The 21,730-nt window shown below is 35.9% G+C and overlaps 1 protein-coding gene across 5 annotated transcripts; it reads right to left on the bottom strand.

Annotated features, from left to right (window-relative positions):
• Positions 1-551: 551 nt before the first annotated feature.
• On the bottom strand, positions 552-21,606 carry LOC139960926 (ankyrin repeat and BTB/POZ domain-containing protein 1-like). Of its 5 annotated transcripts, none has more exons than XM_071959631.1 (13): positions 21,465-21,606; positions 20,262-20,353; positions 17,144-17,219; positions 15,923-15,978; positions 14,460-14,604; positions 12,817-12,976; positions 11,932-11,977; positions 9,166-9,282; positions 8,524-8,648; positions 7,411-7,512; positions 6,519-6,683; positions 5,087-5,290; positions 552-4,343 (listed from the first exon to the last, which is right to left on the bottom strand). In XM_071959631.1, the coding sequence occupies exons 2-13, from the start codon at positions 20,302-20,304 to the stop codon at positions 4,137-4,139; spliced, it is 1,446 nt and encodes a 481-aa protein (XP_071815732.1). In that variant the 5' UTR covers positions 20,305-20,353; positions 21,465-21,606; the 3' UTR covers positions 552-4,136. The 5 variants fall into 5 exon arrangements, with proteins under 5 accessions (XP_071815732.1, XP_071815730.1, XP_071815733.1 ...); XM_071959629.1 differs by having other exon boundaries at positions 17,144-17,206; XM_071959632.1 differs by having other exon boundaries at positions 21,453-21,586.
• Between the last annotated feature and the right edge of the window lie 124 nt (positions 21,607-21,730).

The raw sequence follows: 21,730 nt of genomic DNA, 5'->3' as shown, positions 1-21,730 counted from the left end.
TTTCTTGTTGGACTTTTCTTGGGGGTGGGATGTTTGTTTGGGATGGTCATATAAGACAGGACGGTCAGTCTCAGTGGGTACTTAACTAATAAGGTCACTGATGACAGGAATTTGTCGTATGTAGTTACAAATAATAACATGTTTACAAGCGAGGTGTAACAAACACACGAACATACGTCATAATGGATGCAAATGTTACGATTATCAATCATCAAAACCAAAAATTAGTTAACATTCATGTCGGACAGGAAATCTTGATATAGAAATAAGTGCTAGTAGTTGTGGTGTTTCATTGGTTAGCATGCTATACGTTACTGATTTTTACATTCTTCATAAACAAATGAGTTTGCATTTGGAGTCTCATGTGAAGAACACAGATAACAATCACAAACAGTCTCTCAAAAATTTAAGACAAATGGGGAGGGGAGGGGGGAGGGGGAAGTATTAGAAAGTGTGACATGATCTTAATAGTGGTATGAAATAAAACCCTGGATGTCTCATGTTCTACAAATGAAAAAAAAATACTTCAAATGAAAAAAGGCAAATGATAATCAGTTTAATAATCACCATTTATTCACACTTGCTAACTGTATAATAATATGACTCAGAGTCTGAAATTTGGGTATAAAAATGAAAAGTATGGTAAATATCATAAACATACATGTACAGTATAAGAAAAATTGAATCATAATATCAATTAAACTCATATCACTAGCAAGGTGTACAGCTCCTTTCATCAGCAGAAATGTTCAATTTGAGTCATATACTGATTTTATATAAATTAATGTAATATATCAAAAATATAATACAGTAGTTATTTATGTATGTATGATAAACATGTGTGTGATATATAAATATATGTATATATATATATATATACTGTACATATATATATATATATATATACTGTATATATATATACATACATACACACACATATATATATTTATACATACATACATACACGCATACTTACACCGTTGCATATATATATATATATATATATATATATATATATATATATATATATATATATGCACATATATATATATGCACATATATATATATATGTGTGCAGGTGTGCGTCCATTTGTATTGTTAGGAGGCCATATGTTGTAACCACAAAATGAATAACACTGCGCCTGTACAAAACTATTTACAACTTTCACATTTCGCACACTACAGAGAAGTATGTCTGTCAGATATTGACTGCTTCAGTCAATTAAATATTACCTCACAGCCTTTTAAATATGCTGAAAGGTCATGTTGAACAACAAACTGAATTTCTTTACCATACATGTTCAATTGAGGTGAAGGGCTGTAATATACATTCTATTGGATCATTAACAATTCTATTAGAGTAGGGAATAACCATACAAAGGTGGGACATGCATGGGGAATGTTTCACACAAATCATTAAAACAGAAAAATATTGACTTAACTGAATTGCTACTACATGGGTTGGAGCAAAATTCCCTTCAGTGAGCTCTCATCGAGCCAGCATGTCATATTATTAAGAACAAATTGAAAGAGAATCAGACTCAAGAAGCCAAATTACTGCGAACAAACTCTCCATTATAATGGTACTTAAGGTGGCAGATATTTGTGTAAAGTATTATTTTGAGTTAAAATTGCACACCACTTTTTGTTACAGTTCAGAGACACATTTTGATAAATTTAGAGGAAAGTGTTTTATGTTTAACTTAAACCTCAACGAAGGCACTAATTTCAATCTCTTCTTTACTGCGACCATCTCTACAAGCAGTATAAAGACCTTTCAATACATGCAATCTTTTCATGAGTGCATAATGTGGTCAGACATGTTGGTTTAAGTTGGCCTGGTTTGTGACCATGCTGAAAGATCACAATGTTCTGTAAAGTTCCAACTGGAACTTATATAGTTCTCAAGACTATAAAAACATAGAATACAACTTCTTCCCCAAGCATTATGACTAAAACATCTGTGTGTAGAAGTAAAACAAAGGACAGCTCAGATATTGCACATAACAAAGGTGTTCAAATTAATATACTGCTTGCATGTAAAGGGATATCCAAGAAGGTGTTGAAGTCAAACTTCTCTTGATGCCAAAGCTTAAAATGAAACCGAGTAAATCCTGTCTCATATGAAAACATAGCTCCCAAAAACATATGTGAAAGTTTTCAAGACTGTTCATAGAAACATAAAACAGCAAAGTTTTATGGAAGACATTCACCTAACTGCAAAAAAAAAAAGCCGAAGTATCATGGCTCAAAAACACAAGGTTCTTGTAAAGTGAAACTAATATGTGTCCAGTCTTATATGTTACATTTCCAAAATGAAATATTAAAATCAACCTCCATTAACATATAACTATTATTGAACCCATTAAGAGAACCATGAGGATATGATAATGGGGGTAGAAATTCACAGACCAAAATATCATGGCTAACAACAAACGCTTTTTTTTTTTTTAATGAAATCAAAATGTGTCCTGCCTTATATTTTTCTATTACATTTAAAACTTCACAGTCAACAAACAAAAACACATAACAGTTATCCAAACTATTAGGAGAAACATGAATATGATTTTTGGAAAGGAATTTAACTCTGAAATCAATGAAACCCAAATATTATGGCTTTTATAAAAACAATTTATGGAGCTGCTTTTTGTTAAAAGTACTTGAAATCAATAGAAGTGAACATAAATAGTTAAAACTCTACAATTTCAGTACTACTTTCACCCTCGGTTATCCTACCAAAGATATTTGGTAGAGTTTAATTTAGGGATGGAAAACATCAGCATATAAAAAGATGGATCTGTTAACCTGAGGTCATTGGCAATAAACCCATTTTACTAAAAATATTTGTCTGCATTTTATAAATTTCCTGCTGATATTTTTACCTTATACAACCAGATGCATATGCAGTGTTTCCACACTACAAGAATACATGGGCATAAACAAATATCACTAGATTGTTATATTAGATGTCAAAACAGAAATCTTATTCCTCACGAAGTTCCTTTACTTTCAAATATTTATAATTTAAGCCTAGTATCAAGTTTCATAACAAACAAATTAGCTAGGCTATGATTGCTGCTATATCTGTCATAGTTGCTACTATGTGTGTATCTATTATTGTTACTACTATGTGTGTATCTATTATAGTTTTTACTATGTGTATCTGTTATAGTTGCTACTATGTGTGTTTCTATTATAGTTGCTACTATGTGTGTATCTATTATAGTTGCTACTATGTGTGTATCTATTATAGTTGCTACTATGTGTTTATCTATTATAGTTGCTACTATGTGTGTATCTATTAGTTGCTACTATGTGTGTATCTGTTATAGTTGCTACTATGTGTGGATCCATTATAGTTGATACTATGTGTTTTTCTATTATAGTTGATACTATGTGTTTATCTATTATAGTTGCTACTATGTGTGTATCTATTAGTTGCTATGTGTGTATCTGTTATAGTTGCTACTATGTCTGTATCCTGTATAATTGATACTATGTGTGCATCTATTATAGTTGATACTATGTGTATACCTACTATAGTTGCTGCTAAATGTCTGCCTGTTACATTTGATACTAACTGTCTACCTGATATGGTTGCTACTATGTATAAACCTGTTATAGTTGCCAAGATGTGTATATATATATCTATTACAGATGCTACTAAGTTTCTATCTGTTACAGCTGCTACTAAGTGTCTACCTGTTATAGTTGCTACTTTGTATATATACCTGTTATAGTTGCTACTGAGTGTCTACCTGTTACACCTGTTACTAAATGTCTACCAGTTATAGTTGCTATTAAGTTCCTACCTGTTATAGCTACTACTAAGTGTCTACCTGTTATAGCTGCTACTATGTATATATCTGTTACAGTTGCTACTATGTATATATACCCTGTTATAGTTGCTACTAAGTTCCTACCTGTTACAACTGTTAAACCTTAAATGGTTAATTGCACCTTTTGAATGAAAAGAACCCTCACTTTGTAGTAACTCTTTCTGAACATTTAAGCAATGAAGTGTTATCAGCTGATTCATATACGCAGAGTAAATAAAATCCGTTCTGAGAAGTTTCATACATGCATACAGTATGTGTCATTTCATGTTAATTAAACATGAATTATTCATGTGTATCCTAACAATCCAAACCCAACTCTTGAAGGAGATTGTCAAGCTCTGCAAGCTTCTCCTGGGCTTCTTGTACAGCACTCAGAGTCTGTACCGAGCTGGAGATGTGGTACCGAATATCGTCTACGATAGGAATGGAGTCAATTTCTTGACGTTTAGTGACACTCTGGGAGTCTTCAACAATCAGGTCTGCAAACTCTTGCTTCCCAATCAGCTGGATAATCGAAAGAAACATTTTTCATTTTAAATAATTTTTAAGATAATTCTCTTTACTCTTTACATTAGTTGACAGAATCACAGAGTAAATGCTGCCAGAGTGATGGGGAGGGATGGGGAGGTATGGGGAGGGGGCATTACAAGCAGGCAGGGACAAAGTGCAACCTGAGAGATAGTAACAGGGGGGGACTTAATAATTTGAAAAGATAAAGCAGCAAAAATGGGGACAGAAAAGTTGGGCAATGATCACATTAAGTAACAACTTGTTTAAACAAGTAAAGAGAGACCCCATTCAAATTTCCTACAGGAATCAAATTTTTTTACAGGCTCTTCACACAAACAATTTTTGTACATCCCTGATCCCCACCTAGTGATTCCCTTAACAATGTAATCATTAGAACAGCTAATTTTCTAATTGCATTTTTATTTTGGATAAGTCCTGATGTTGTGGTGCAAAAATTATTTCAACACCACCACTTCCTTCTCGCCCCCTTCAAGCCCAAAAAAGAAAACGAGAAGAAACAAAAATATGCTAACAGTTAACTGCAAAAACAGTGGATTCATCATCAAAGAGGTAATGACTAAACTCAAATATTGTATACAGTGTGACCTCTATATATAGCACGATCGATGAAATAGAAAAAAAAAGTTCAAAATTGTTTCAAACAAATTTTGTGACATACCTTCAAATATAAGTAAATTTTTAGTTATATCATTTCTTCTTAATATTAGCTAACTTACCAAACTTAGAATATTGGCCATGAATTCCGCACACTGGTCTTCAAGCTTTATCAAATTAAACATTCTTGCAATCTGAAGAACGCTGATTACATTTTCATCGGTGAAGTGGTTAGCAATTTCATTGGCGCACTGCTTCTTCAGGCCAGGCAGAAGAAATAGATCTGCATTACACAGGAGCTCGTAGGCCGAAACATCGTTCAAATTCTGGAGGGAAAAAATGTATACCAATTATTTAATATCACTTATGATGATCTGCTATTTCATTTTTGAGTGCAAGCATAATATTACATATTCATCAAATCATCATGTAATTATCAATATCAGTTTCTTAAAGATGAGTTTGGCTTACGGTTTTAACCTTGAAACATATTCTTAGCCACCATGGGATATCCACACGTCATTGAACACTTACGTGAGGCTATAACTCTGACATATTTGCGGTAACAACCATTTGCCCGCTTCAATTTAACCCAGTTCTTTCAACTGTTTCCTCCAAATAAGACAACTTTTGTGATATAAAAAGTTAATAGTACTGTTTCTATATTTGCAAAACATTTTAAGTGCAAGCCTCACTCTATATATTTCTGTGTCAAGTTTGATGAACTACTGATTAGGCTTGCGGTTGCTGTCCCCCCTCCCCCCCCCCCTACAGTGGACCAGTATGGTACATAAAATCATATTGTGGCAAAATCAATGTACAAAATACAGCTATACAGGAAGACCCTAGCAAGAATTTAAGTCTTAAAATGAAAAATTAAACATATTACTTTGAAGAATCCAAAAGCAGATATTAAGCTGCTACATTTTGAAAAAAAAACTATATACTGTAATAGTTGAGTGTCAATATGGTCATGAATGAAATAGTGTCAGGATCTGATGCAGAGAAAAATGGCAGAGAATACAAGGGTTATATACTGTTCAAGATGGAATTACTATAAATGTGGTTCTTTTCAGCCTTTGACCAAAATATGCAAACATAGAGAAAATATTTATATAAATGACAAGATATGAAGGCATCTGCAAAACTCCCTTTACAGGTATCTTGTTCCTTCCCAACCCCTCCTGCCCCCTTACCTTATCCAAAGACATGTGACTATCTGCCCACTGAATGATTTCACAAGCAAATTAAGAAACTAGTTACCCCTCAGGTCATCACAGCTACAGTAGACACAGCATTTACTAAACCGGTACGAATTCCATGTCCATTAGATAAACAGAAATTGACATATCAATGTCTTGACAGAATATTGAATTACATTTCAAAAAATTACAAGCTTATCACTACAAAACCTACAAGATTTGAAATTCTTTGTCCATTTTAGTACTTTGACAACCTGAAACTGATTTCATCTTTGGTGTTTGGCAGTTCCTTTTGAGATTGTGATGGCAAGAGAGAGAGGGAGGGGTGGGAGGGGGTAGGGAGGGAGATTACCTCAACTGTATCTGTGTACATGTAGTAAACAACTTTGGAGAAGATCTTCGCAGATATATCATGCAACCTTATTACAGGCAGTGCAGACATACTGTCTTCCTCTGTTTCTCCAAAGTGGTCTGTTAAAAGAGCTTTGAAGTAGTCACTTCTTCTTCTGAAAAAGATCTGGAAAGGATGAAACATAAATACGAGAGGGTGGAACGAAGGCAAAGTGTTTAAGATGTGCTTAGAAATACTGAATTTTGCTTAACCAATCTGTATTCAACGATTGATCAGAGATGTCATATTGATGTTGCAAAGACTCATGTGTTTCAGGTTAGTTACAATTTGTAGGAGAGAAAGTTAGGCAAAAAATTTTTCCTTTTGTGCTAAGTGGTTGGCAGCGGAAAGACAGGTTAATAGTGAGAAGTTTTCAAAGATGCAGTGGATGGGTAAGTTTTAAGCCAATAATTTAAGTGTGATCATAACTATATGGTGTTGGGGAATACTCAACTGCATGGCAATACTTTCCATTTTCTTATTTTGGTTATTCTTTCTTCCAATTTCTGAGACTTCATGGTGTTAAAGAAAAGCTTTCAAGATGACTATTATTAAGCAAGTCTGTCTTATACTTTGGGTATAAGAAACATAGTGTGATTGCTTAGTTCAGTTATATCCATACCAATATTAAGAGTTAAATTTGATTCCCTAATGGTGCAAATAAGAAACTTATGTTGAAACCCATGAAAGTAAAGATCCACTTTAAACTGAAACCATTTTGAGCAGTCAGTATACTACAGCAATTGTGTTGCCGTTTCATTAAGACATCACGTGGTCATATCAACTAAATTCAAATGTCATCTGTGAGTATATGGATCAAATTTTTGGGAGGCATGAGAAGAAACAAACATACCTGATGGCAATAAAAGTGGTATCCTTCTAGTAAGAAGCAGATATCAGCAAATGGTGGGGCGTCTTGAACTTCACCATAGAATGGTATATCATGAATATCCATCTAAAAAATGCAACCAAATATTATGCAAATGTAACACAAATATTGTGAGGGCGCTGTGGTCAAGTGGTTAAGGCAGTGGACATGTGATCTAAGGATTACAGGTTCTAGCCCTGGCCAGAACATTGCATTGTGTCCTTGGGCAAGGCACTTTATCTCCATTGCCTCTCTTCACCCAGGTGTATAAATGGGGACTTGCGAGGTGACTTCTAAATATAGTTGCATGTACCGATTTGTGCTGCACCCTATGGGAAGTCCCCCAGGGGACACGTGGCTGTGGTGCACTGTTGTGCCCCACGAGAGATTGTTTGAATTGTGCACACTTTGGTGTGTAGGTGTGACAAGTTACCAATGACCAGGGTTAATTGTAAAGCGCATAGAACTTGTGGATTATGCGCTATATAAATAACCACGTAATAATAATATTTAACATTCAATTGTTTTAGAGGAGCAAGAATCAAATTTGCAAATTTAATGTCACATGTTGACACTTTCACACATAAAACTATATTAGTTCCATGCTGTTGAAAACATCGGACATTTTTACAGACGTCAGAAATTAAGTAAACGGGTGAGTGAGGTGATCAAATGTTGTAGCTTGTTGGTGGTTCTCAATAATCACAACAACTCATTTCATACTCCACTTGTACTTAAAGAGTTACTGAAAAGAGAGATGACCGAGGGGAACATGAAAGGGGCCCTAGCTAGCTGTAAAATATACAGTATAACTCAGTACTGTCAAGTTTCATCAGCTTATTCACTCAAACGAGTTAAGCACAGGTTAAGGACATGCACCCCCGGCCCGGTATTAATTAAAGGTGGTAGCCAGTGACATTCAAACCCTCACAACATCTATAGAGGTTGTGTCATGACAAACAGAAAACTCTTGCCATTATGCCAAGAAAAAATTTGTTTTCTTCTATCAACTACATTTCTTCAGTAGACTATACAACACTGTCATGTTAAATTCAACTGCTGGACATTTTGCATAATCAATTATGATGTGAAACCTACCAAGCGTCTCAAGTTCGGTGGTACGGCGAGTTCGGCGAGTTGATCAAAGTCATTTCGCAGCTCGGAGTCACTTTGATCTGGTTCTATACTGAGCATATTTATTTCTGTCCCAGGTTTCTGTGGCACTACACAGTTAAAAAAAAGAAACAATCTGTTACCATGTTAGGCAAAACAAGTCAGCCTAAGATCTTTTCATACTGCTCAAATTTATGCTAAATAAATTTCTACCTTTTTATGATCAAATGAAATCAAACATTAAAGACTATACGTGTAACAAGAGTTGTCATGAGACTTTATATCGTTATGGCATTACTAAGGATAACCTTTTCATGGAGTTCAAGATCATCCTTTTTATCCACCATTTCTGCTGAAGGTCTTGGCTGCTTCATAAATTTCCATGACTGAGGAAATGCTTCAATCAACAGAAGCCATGGTCCCTTAGATGCAGACAAAATGCAGTGAGGGTGCATGGTAGTAAAATTCTATAGATAGGATTTCTGTTTTCCAACACGAATGGCCACCTTTTGTTCATAAGTTTATAACAAATATATATTACAGCATTGCACCTTTGCAAAAACCAATTTCTTTTCCAAAGTAAAATTTCACTACTTTTCAATTAAATCAAGTTTGTTCATGACTTACCAAATTTTTCAATGATATCAAGCCTCTTGTTTATCAGTTCTATAAGCGAGGCCATCTGACACTGCTTTGCGAAACGTAGACAATCGTCCACACAGTCCAGAGAAATCTTAAGATAACCTATTTATAGATAGAGAAGGACGATAATAATTAGATCTTGCTATCGTCCACACAGTCCAGAGAAATCATAAGATAACCTATTTATAGATAGAGAAGGACGATCATAATTAGATCATGCAATTGTCCACACAGTCCAGAGAAATCTTAAGATAGCCTATTTATAGAGAGAGAAGGACGATCATAATTAGATCTTGCAATCGTCCACACAGTCCAGAGAAATCTTAAGATAACCTATTTATAGATAGAGAAGGACGATAATAATTAGATCTTGCTATCGTCCACACAGTCCAGAGAAATCTTAAGATAACCTATTTATAGATAGAGAAGGACGATAATAATTAGATCATGCAATCGTCCACACAGTCCAGAGAAATCTTAAATAACCTATTTATAGATAGAGAAGGACGATAATAATTAGATCTTGCTATAGTCCACACAGTCCAGAGAAATCATAAGATAACCTACTTATAGAGAGAGAAGGACGATCATAATTAGATCATGCAATTGTCCACACAGTCCAGAGAAATCTTAAGATAGCCTATTTATAGAGAGAGAAGGACGATCATAATTAGATCATGCAATCGTCCACACAGTCCAGAGAAATCTTAAGATAGCCTATTTATAGAGAGAGAAGGACGATAATAATTAGATCATGCAATCGTCCACACAGTCCAGAGAAATCTTAAGGTAAACTATTTATAGATAGAGAAGGACGATAATAATTAGATCATGCAATCGTCCACACAGTCCAGAGAAATCTTAAGGTAAACTATTTATAGATAGAGAAGGACGATAATAATTAGATCATGCAATCGTCCACACAGTCCAGAGAAATCTTAAGATAACCTATTTATAGAGAGAGAAGGACGATAACAATTAGATCATGCAATCGTCCACACAGTCCAGAGAAATCTTAAATAACCTATTTATAGAGAGAGAAGGACGATAATAATTAGATCATGCAATCGTCCACACAGTCCAGAGAAATCTTAAGATAACCTATTTATAGAGAGAGAAGGACGATAACAGTTAGATCATGCAATCGTCCACACAGTCCAGAGAAATCTTTAGATAACCTATTTATAGAGAGAGAAGGACGATAATAATTAGATCATGCAATCGTCCACACAGTCCAGAGAAATCTTAAGATAACCTATTTATAGAGAGAGAAGGACGATAATAATTACATCATGCAATCGTCTACACAGTCCAGAGAAATCTTAAGATAACCTATTTATAGAGAGAGAGATGGACGATAATAATTAGATCATGCAATAATCAGATTTATACTCAAGGCAAAATGCAGTTTTCCTTTAACTTCCAAACTAAACCAATGAGACAGGCTGTTGACAAGATCGGGGTATGAGAGGGCTACATGTGGCCCTCCTATCTCCTTCTGCCTCCCAGAATGCAGACTACTATGTCACGCATCCCCCCTGCCATCACCACGTGTACCAAAACCTTGACAAGTTACACAAATATTGTGCTTCCTTAAACTATTATTACCCCCCTCCCGCCAGCATCCCCCACCACTCAGAATTACTGGCTACCAACCTGCCAATGAGCCTTTATGCGGCAGTCTTGACAAACATACTCCTATGAAAGATTGACTTGCCTAACTCTTGTAGTAATTGTAAGTTGTCCTGATGGTTCAATCTTGTGATTTGTACAGTAATTGGCAGCTATCAGTGTAGACAATTTCAAATACTTAAAATTCCACTTCTCACACTTTTCATTCCATAACATGGCATCCTAAAGATGATTGTAAAGGCAAATTACATTTTCAAACGAGATATTCCATCTCAAACTCACGAGGGAGTACACCGTTTTAGAATTTATAATGCTATGTAGGTCTCACACCATCCAATCTAAATATCAGAGCACATGGGTTGTTATTGCCTGGATTAATTACTAAGTAATGCTTGAGACAGATACTGAAAAGAGTCATGGCATTTGTAAGCGCCATCTGGAGCTAGTAATTTGCTTTGGTGGCACCAGTGGCATATATAGGTGAGTCAAATTAAGGGCACGATCATATAAATATATAAAATTTCAGAGCCCGCCCCCCTGGTGACACATATTTCTAACATTGTTTTCAAAGAACTAATAATGAAAACCAATCATTCTGAATTTTATAGTACTTTAATTGTCCACAATGCTTGTATCCCATATTAACCTTGTGAATGAAATATCATACAAATTTATTCTACTTTAATCTTGAGTTGCTACATACTATGAATATTACCAGGCCCCTCTTGGCTGAGAAATGTTGTCATGTCTACCAGCAACTTGTACAAAGATATAGATTCACTCTAAACAGTCTGAATGATTACATTACTTCGCTACTTTATATTGTTCACCAGAAGATAAGAAATACCTTTTCTTTTTCATTACCTTAAGTATTAACCAGTAAGTACCTTAAGTATTAACCAGTACAAAAAACTCTGAAGTTCAGACTACAGCATTCCTTATTTGTTGTAGGATATTATACACCTCTAAGTAAAAGAGGGAGAAAGTGAAGGTGTGGGGAGGATGGAAAGGAGGGGAAAGGAGGGGAAAGGAGGGGAAAGGAGGGGAAACGAGGGGACAGGAGGGGGAAGGGTAGGGTATTATTAAGAAAACACAATATGTACAATGAAATCTTCTTACCTGTGTAAATGTACCTCAAGAGAGCTCTGAAGGCTTCTGGTCTGACCTGCATCAATACAAAAATAGAGCAAAGTAAATTTGTGGAGTGCAGTATAAACTAAACATAATTTCTCAAATTAATTTCCTGGTTTCTAATGGAAAAAGAACTACAACAAGTTTCAAGAGCACGGAGGGAATATTTTCATCTGCTTGCAGTAAGAACTTGTGCAGTTTGGTATTTTAGAAGTCCCTGTTTCATTAATGGTAAGATGGATCTTTTAAATACTAAAATCACAGAACTGTTCGTTAGTTATATTAGTAATTTCCAAACGTTAGGACGCCTGTTGGTTCTCACAGAAAATACTTAATAAATATGTTATTGTGAGTACAAAACTGCCATATATTTTAACATTTGTGTTGCCTTTGTCCATTTTGTAAAGCATTTCGCTATGCAATATCAGAAATGTTGTATTTCATGTAAAACAAAATTTATTTTCTTTCATTTTATGTTTCTAACTCAGCTGTAACAATATTTTACTGATTTTATAACCATTTTTCTGGTGTGACTTTAGTTGACCTTTGCAATTCACTATTTTGAATAGACAATATGTGTTATAACAATTTGTGCTATTCCAACCTTCATTGTCTGAGATATTCAACTTAATCTGTACACACAAAAGTTGACCAACAACTGCATATGAATGACAAGTAATACTGAAAGAGCGCCACACTCAGAATCACAATATTCGCAAGTAACCAGACAGAGCAAGAATGAACAAGAGGACATAGTTCAAAATAATCTAAGCACTTTTCTTGCCGATATTTATTGGATGGAGCCGTCCAAATATCACAAATTTTTAACAATCATCGTTAAACTATACTTGATGAAATAAACCAACCTCTTACCACAGAACTCTTTATGTTGACTAAAGATCTATTCGCCCACTTCATACAGAGCATTTCTGCAAAATATGTTGACCTTGCATGGAGGATGCACCTGTGAGCTGGAATATACACATCGTGAATGACAAATGTTATGTCACTGCTGTCACCACTTTCCAGAAGTCTAAAGACAGGAAAAGAAAGATATATACATGTGAAACTCAGATGAAAATCGCTAAAACACAACATTTAATTGAAATTTGATTTGCTGGTGTGTTTGCATATGTATTTTGACAATTTCTAAACAAGTCTATGAACAAGGTATGAAGTGTACAGTCTAAATATATAGAAAATGCACATGGAATGAAATCTAATTTTCATGTTAAAGACATGAAGTAACATTTATCCAATACCAATTCCATTCAGTTTCTGATTTTTTGTCACCAAAACTGGGTTACCCTGATTTTGAAACAGTAACATTTGGATCAAAACAAGTAATAGTAAACTTCACAGGGTGACACACTGGTATCACAGGAAACATTCATGCGGCCTGAGGTTACAACGTGGCGTGTATGCTACCGTACACAGTACACACCGTTCACAAACATTAAAGGGCCTGAGGTTACAACGTAAAGTGTATGCTACCTTACACAGTACATACCGTTCACAAACATTAAAGGGCCTGAGGTTACAATGTAAAGTGCATGCTACCTTACACAGTACGTACCATTCACAAACACTAAAGGGCCTGAGGTTACAATGTAAAGTGTATGCTACCGTACACAGTACACACCGTTCACAAACATTAAAGGGCCTGAGGTTACAATGTAAAGTGTATGCTACCGTACGCAGTACAAACTGTTCACAAACATTAAAGGGACTTTCCAGGGTCTGATACTTGATTGTTCAGCAAAAGTACTAGATATTTCTGAGTCTTTAGGTCCCCTTTCCCCCCCCCCCCCCTCATCATATTTTGTCTGGTGAAGATATGAATTTTCAAATTTGGTGATATTTTGTGAATGCATCTGGCAACAGCAATGACAATTGAACTGAAAGTGGGTTTTGTTTCCCCTCATAAATATTCATATTACTTTTCCAAAAATAAAAAAAGTAATAATATTCTAAACAAAACAAAAAGCTGGATTTTGATGAAATTGAGAGCTAAATAATATACATGTAATCTACAGATATACATGTAGTATCACAGTTTAAAGTTTAATCAACAAGAAAAAAAACTATTCTTAGAAAATAAAATTTTGAAGAACATTTGCCAAAATGACATCACAGACCCCCTACTTTGATCCACTTCCTGGAGTAAAGGAGGATTATCCCAGATTAATATTGAGCACTGAATCAATAAACAAGGTTTAGAAACAATATTTTGAGATTGGTTTCTCAACTCACAAGTGGACTACAGTTCTCTTTTATAATAAAAGAGTTTATATATAAACTGCAATGACTATAACCTCTGATTTCTGAACAAATCACTCTTCACAATCCACGAAAACGATAATATAAAGACATTCTACAATTCCATAATACATCAAATTTTTGCAATCTTTTAAGAGTTCAATCGGGGGTGGTTTCCAAGGTGATATTCATCACTTGTTATTATAGGTCTAACTAAATTTTGAAAATGGTGATATTCAAACATCTTATATGCTTACTGTCTGAGGAATTCTTGGAACTGATTTTTTCTACCATGACCGACATCAACTGCTTTATAACTCTTTAAAATGTCCCTGATTTCATCAGTTAAGGCTCCATAGAGGCATCTTTCACCATCGAAGGTTTTAGCTTCACATTTGGCACCTTGATAGATATAAAACAAGGGAATCAAGTCATTAAACCAAATATAAAATTAGTGAATATTCAATAAAGATGAAAAATGTAATGACTACTGTTTAACATTACCATAACTGATGAAAAAACAAACATATGTCAGACCACGGATGCTCCGCAATCACAGAGTATGAGGAAATAAGGTTTTCTTGGTTGTTTGTGATAAAGCGATAATCCTGGGCGATTATTCTGATTAATTCTGAACGATAGTCCTACCATTCAGAGAGAAAATCAATTAAATCTGCTCAACATGAATTGCACCGAACAGACGGCAAAAACGTTAACTTTATAAATTACTTGTATACAGTAGGCTACTGAAGGCTTAGTACTCACGTATCAACACATTCACAGAAGCGTAACTTCTAAGAGGACGTCAGTCCCTCCCAACAACCTCCCACCCCTCCAAATAATTCAAGAAGTATTCATCCTCTATCCACTCTCCCCTCCCCCTCCCTGTCCCAACTTGCAGAGAGAATACTACAAAACAAATTCCTAAAGGTACAGTAAATAATATATCACATGTACAGCACAACCTAAACAGTTGAAAATCCTGCAACATTGTTTTCAAACGTTAACAACTAAGACCCCTTCCCAAAGACGGTGTAAAAATTAAAATTTGCACTTCAACATTGTTCCATAAGGTGAAAAGTACAATGTAACATTTTGCATTTAACCACCCTCCATCCTGTCACAATTATTCATTGGGGAGACACCTCCCCAAGACATTGCAAAAATTTAAACTTCTCAGTTTGACATTTTTTTTCAGAAAGTTAAAAAATGTAAAACCAGTTTGTATCTTAGTACCCTCCCATTTTACGGTTGCACCCCTGCATATTTAGCCAGGGCCTTTAATACTCTACATTGCTAAATATGAAGCCCGCAAATCATATTCTGTATCATGGCTATATTTTCAGTGCTGAACACACAGCTTAAGCTGACAAAGTGTGTTGTCACTGCGAGGGGCCGTTAAATATCTCTTTCTGTTTTCTTGTTTTTTTCAAGGTAGAAAGTATAGTAGCCTAATATACATTGCTACCCATGGGGGTTTAATATCGAAATGGAAATGTTAAAGAAATTGAATAAGTTACAAAAATGGAGTTTTGCAGTTCAATATACAATTTAGAAAATAGAACTTGTTTTTTTTTCTGAAGCAGAAATCAAATGAGAGGAAATGCAAAATATAAAAGAAAGAACACAAACTACTAAAACAAAGAAGATGGGAAGCAAGACTATATTAATGGAAGAATTTTAAAACAACAAAAATTAATACAAACCAGGGTTCACTTACCACATTCTAACAGGAATTGCACCAGCTCCTTGTGGCCACATAGACATGCATAGTACCTGTAATGTAGGAGAAAGGTTTGGTCAATGTTATAACTTTTGAAATCAATAAACAGAGGTCACACAGGTAAATAGTAACATCTGCACATCTTAAACTGAACTTGAGGAATTGCTTGATGTACATACCGACAACAAAGTGCTGATATCTTTCTTGGAATAATATTACATAAGGCCAGTGATTACGATCAGGTACCAAGCTTGTTTAAAATAGAGTAAAAAAGAGTCCTTGTATGTTGTAGGTCCTAGTCCCTTACAGGTATTTATACAACTGCTCAAAAGTATACATATGTCTTTCCTTGTCAAAGGGTTAATCTGTAGGCAGCATTAATTGGGTCTAAGAATTTCAAACTTTAAAGATATTGATGGTGCTACTTTGAACAGTACATAGATTATACCTACTCATACAAAAAATAAGTTGCCTGTCAACTTTCATAGAATTTTGGTGCCCATTTAACTCTATTTGAACTCCTTATTTAATAGGGAAACTATAATCCAAAAGGCCACCACTCTTTGACAGCATAGCATGAAATAAGTGAGACATTTAGTAACTATTTACATCCAGCCCACAAACTATCTGTACTATATGTAGCGGTAAACTGTGTGTGAGACGACTTGGATTTACCAGTTTGAACAAGAAGACTGACAACAGTCTGTTTGGAGCATAACTACTACCGAAGCTATAACTGTTGTTCACTGCCAAGAAATTTAACTCAAGATATTATGACGGATGTTGAAAATCTATCGTTAAGCTCTACAATTCACATGGCACACACACAATTTTACCTTTCACCAAATGTCAAATAATAGGGACTGCTGGAATGATAATGGAAATAATGACTGACTTAACCCCCTGCCCACTCCCCCTTCCAGTGGTGCCACTGCCAATAGCAAAATAAAATCTCAATAGAGATGTGGAATTCTAAATTCCCAGAAAAGTGCTGTAGGAAATGAACTCTGCTTTATACCATCAAAATACTTCTTCAACTTACATTGTATGAAAATCGTTTACAATTGTGAATCCTCCAGATGTCAACTACAGTACTAACACTGTCCTGACAAGAGATGCAGGCCTATAAAATTGAAAAATGCCACTGTAACCACGTACAATCTTGAATTAAACAAATGATGAGACTAGAAGCGATAAAGTTACAGCAAAACAACTTACAGAGGTGTCGAGTCCCACTTGTCTCGGATATTCACATCGACTTCTTTAACCTCTACTAAATACCTAGAAAAAAAAACTTGGACACATTAAGCAATTTTTTAACTTAAACATAAATGTCATATTGAAGCCAAAAGCCAGAAGTAATATTCTGTTCTTAAAAATGACTAGGCCTACGAAAACACAAAGACACAGTCGAGCAGTTGGTTCATTTAGCATATTTGTAGAACTTCATAAGAGCGGCAAGAATTGAAATACTAGACAAATACCGTCCAGAGTCGTGCGCATGGTTACTCAGGGGAAAATGATTTAGTCAGTTGCATTTTAGCTGGGAAGCATAAGACCTCTGATACAGGTGCAGTCTCCCTACCCCACCCCCACCCCACCTCCTTTTTTCAACCTCACACTAAGAGTTCATTGGCACAACCAGTAGGGCAAATTATATATAGAACTACTCTGAAGTCTAAATATGCCTCAGAATGCAACATTTGGCATCAAAAGTCCTATTTGTTTTCTACGGGGGTCCCCTTAAACCCTCTACAACGAAGTCGGCTCCTTTATAGAATCCTTCTTAAAGAGGTTATGAAATGAAAAATTTTCATGTCTTGGAATGGTTTATCTACATTACTACAACAACACCCATGCACAACTTTCCGTAAATACGGCTTCAAACGCCAGAAATTCGCTGTCAAAGTTTTCCCTAGAGACCTCTCGAGCTGCCACTCGTAAAAAAAAGCAAAGCTGCCCACCACAGTTCATCTGACGTCATCAAAGGAACCATTTCAGCCAAAGCCGACTCCCCGCTGTTTACCGATACGGCGTTATACAGTTTAAAACATGTAACCACAACACTCTTCTCATCAATTGTCTTCTCCCGAATCTTCCGATTCCGAGGAAATAGCACTTCACCTCTCAGGACATTCGTAAGCTTTGACTAAAATTATTTTCTTGAGGAAGAAGAGGAGGAAATAGTTTTGAGGGTGATGAAGACAATATCGGTGTTTTTTCCCTATCAATTGAGCCCCTTGCAGAAGAATTGTAAAACGATCCCGATGGCCGAGACGCGTCGCTGCCGTGCGAAGTCCCCAAGCAGAACGGTTGGACGACCCTGAACCGAAACTGGTCGGTTGAGCATAAACAAAATCACCGTTATTAAGACCTTCATGATTTAAATTATTCGAATGTCGATGATCCTGCTACTTAACTTCGTAGCGTAGCTTCTAGAATTTTGTGTCTTACAGTGCAATGAAAATGTGACATTCTGTTACAGTGCAACCCTAGAGTAGTACTGGTAACATGGCCCTAGACCTAACTAATAGACATTGTATAACAGGCTAGTAGCCTGTGTAATTGAATCATCCAACTGTTACGTAAAATCACAACACAACGTGTTTTACCACAAAAGAAAACTTGCAGATCTAGAATTGATTGTTCTAAAACCAACTGGCTTTAAGTTTTGTGCAAAATATTAGGTAACCGACAAAAAATCGTCATTTGCTGTATCAAGGAAGCCTAGGCTATGGTCATAACAAGTAATTTGGCAACAGTATAGGCCCACAGGCACTCATAACGTTGTGTATGTGTAGTGTTTTGAGCGAGTCGTGTTCAAATTCTTCGATTTCTGTCATCTTTTGGAAAAGCTTGCAGTAGAAATCCGACTTTACTTGTGGTGGAGCAACATGATACCACATATCGGCTCGGCATATTTAACAGTAACGAGATAAATTTACGTAAAAACAAAACACCAAATCTCAATTACTACGGAGCGCTGCAACAGTGTAATGTTGTGTGTTCTCAGACGTTTAAGCATGTAAACATAGCGTCTCGGAAGTGAGCTGAGTTCCTCGACTGACGTCACGCCGCATTACCGTAAATACAACAATTTTTCGAAAGTTTTTATTACCCTCGAATTTTTGATCGTTTATTCCTCGAGGATGCAAGCTTCGTTTGACAAAAATTGGGTATCATTGGAAAGCTACGAGTATACAGAATACGATGAGAAAGATTTTTTTTTTCATTTCATAACCTCTTTAAGTCACTGACCTTCCCCAGAAAGGATCAGGCCCCTACCTAAATCAGTCAATAATTTATTAGCACAATCTTGCATTAAAAGTTGCTCATAATATGACAATATTAGACTTAAAGGGTGTGAAGACTCGCGCATAAAGAAACTTCGAATGCCGGTAATCTGACCTAGTTTCGAATGAGGGGTAACAGAAGTGTTAAAACCACCATTGATCCCAGAAAATACACACACAGCTTGCTACCGTTGGTAATTAGACACTAGTGTACAGTCAGTACTGTAAATACCTTGCGGTCAATACCCACAGCACAGTGTATAAACGATACAGCGATGGACATCTCAGGTCCAGCTAAAGATAACAAGGTATCACATTACTGTCTGCATTTTATAGCGACACTAACAAAACGTTTATACTTGCAAGCAACAGAAAGTTAACTTTTTCAGATGGCAGCACACAGTTTGGGGCGAGTCTTCAATGCCTTTAAGTTATGCAGGAATGTACCATTTGACATTTGACATCCTATGTTGTCAAATTAACATTCCTCTCAACTTAACCTCCTTCTCAAGTTCACAAACTAACTTCTCTCTCAAGTAAACACTTCAAAGACCCCAGTGCAGTTTCCACTCTTTTATCAAATCCTTCACTTGCCCATGGTCCTTCTTATAAAGGTTCAGGACCAGACTTAATATTTTAGAGAACATTTTGAGTTTATTACTGTTATGAGCACAATTTTGTATTTTTCTAGTTTACTCACAAGACCTAAATTTATTTCATTTATTTGCTGCAGAATGCACTATTTGCCTTAGGGTTCACCATTTGATGTCTGAATTTTGAAATTGCTATCCAGGGGAGGACCTCCAACTCAAATTGAGAGTAGGCTTTCATGACCCCTGCAGGGAGGCAACCCCTCCTTTATCAATTCTTTCATCTCTGGCCCTGCCATAATGTCGCAAAAAACCTTCCTCAATTAGTAGGGGAGAAATTCTGAATTTTTCCCTCATTCCTTGGCACCTGCCCTGCCCCCACCTTCCCCACCATACATATATATGGTACATGATTTCACAACTTTTCAATCTTTAGAATAAACTACCACTTACTTAATTCTGGACAAATCACCAGATTTACAGCACAAAAATACATCACTTCTGTCCATCCTAATTCATTGAGAACCTTGAGTGGTGCTGGTAATCTGAGACAAGAAAAAGATGACCATCTAGAATATGCATTGGTTCTTCCCTGATTTTCTAATACAAGTAGTTAACACCCATGAAATGTAAATATTACACAATTTACACCCTACCACGTCCCTAAATATTTAGCACATGGGGTCATACCATTAAAAGTCTAGCAAGGTATTTAAGTATCTTAAAATTGTCACATTTTGGTGTCATTTTGGAACCAGCTTTGAAGTTGTCAAATTAGTTCATCAAATTTTGAAACCAGCTTTTGAAATATACATTGCAGCCTGCCAGCATGTAAACTGCAAGCCAAAGATGGAAGCAATTCATACAATTTGTTCCGTGCGTTGGTATCTGCATATTTTTCTCATTGCACTGAAAGTATTTAGACTAGACCTATTGTCCTACACTACTGAAGTTACTGTTTGAGAAATAAATCATGGGACAAAAAATTTGAGGTACTTTCTAAAATAGATGTAATGAAAGTGACCAGAAGAGAGAATGGTTTTGCCAGGTATGAAATTATATCAACTGATTAGCAAAGTTCTGCTGACAAAAATACACTCACATATGATGAAGATTCAATGGTACTGTTAGCCTGAACAAACTGTTTCATTCAGTGCTCCTCAGATTAAAAATGAATCACATGCGGGCATTCTTGAATACCAACAGAATCTTCTGTAATGTACATCACCATAGGGTGTCTTGGTTGTCAGACTTAGGAATTTTTCTCCACTGTACTTTGAAAAACGATCAGCACTCTACAGAACTGAGTCACACAAACTCATTCCACATTTCTGCAGCTCCAGTGAACATTCTCTAGGCCAAGGACTAACATAAGTTGGTCTACACCTTTGCTAGGAACTAGAACAAACGTACACTTTACATCGTAACTGTTATGTATAGAACAGGTATAGGTAAGGTCTAACTAGGTCTAACTTTAACCTAGTTCTACTGTTAACGTTAGACTATACTATAGCCATACTTTACGCCTAGCCATACGTTAGGCCTAGCCGCTCGAGTTGTAACTTTGAATCCTTTCTTCCAGTGTCAAACATGTAAAACGATGACACTTGAGCTCTAATAAATAGAACATTAGCACTATAAAACCTTAAAGCGAACCCTGAAGCCGTTTTGGTGATAATTTTCCGACACTCCGAATCTTCAAGTACGGTGATTCCCTGTTCCTTATTGCGTAACAGCGAGAACAGTTACTGACACCGGCCTTGATGTAAACAAACCGACTTGCTGCAAGTCGTTTAATATTAATATTAATCAGGTTAGGGTTAGGGTTAGGGTTAGGGTTAGGGTTAGGGTTAGGGTTAGGGTTAGGGTTAGGGTTAGGGTTAGGGTTAGGGCTAGGGCTAGGTCTAGGGCTAGGGCTAGGG

This window comes from Apostichopus japonicus, chromosome 20, assembly GCF_037975245.1.
Source record: "Apostichopus japonicus isolate 1M-3 chromosome 20, ASM3797524v1, whole genome shotgun sequence".
NCBI lineage: Eukaryota > Metazoa > Echinodermata > Holothuroidea > Aspidochirotida > Stichopodidae > Apostichopus > Apostichopus japonicus.
Note: the sequence above shows the minus strand (reverse complement) of the source record. Positions and strands in the feature narration are given on the sequence as shown.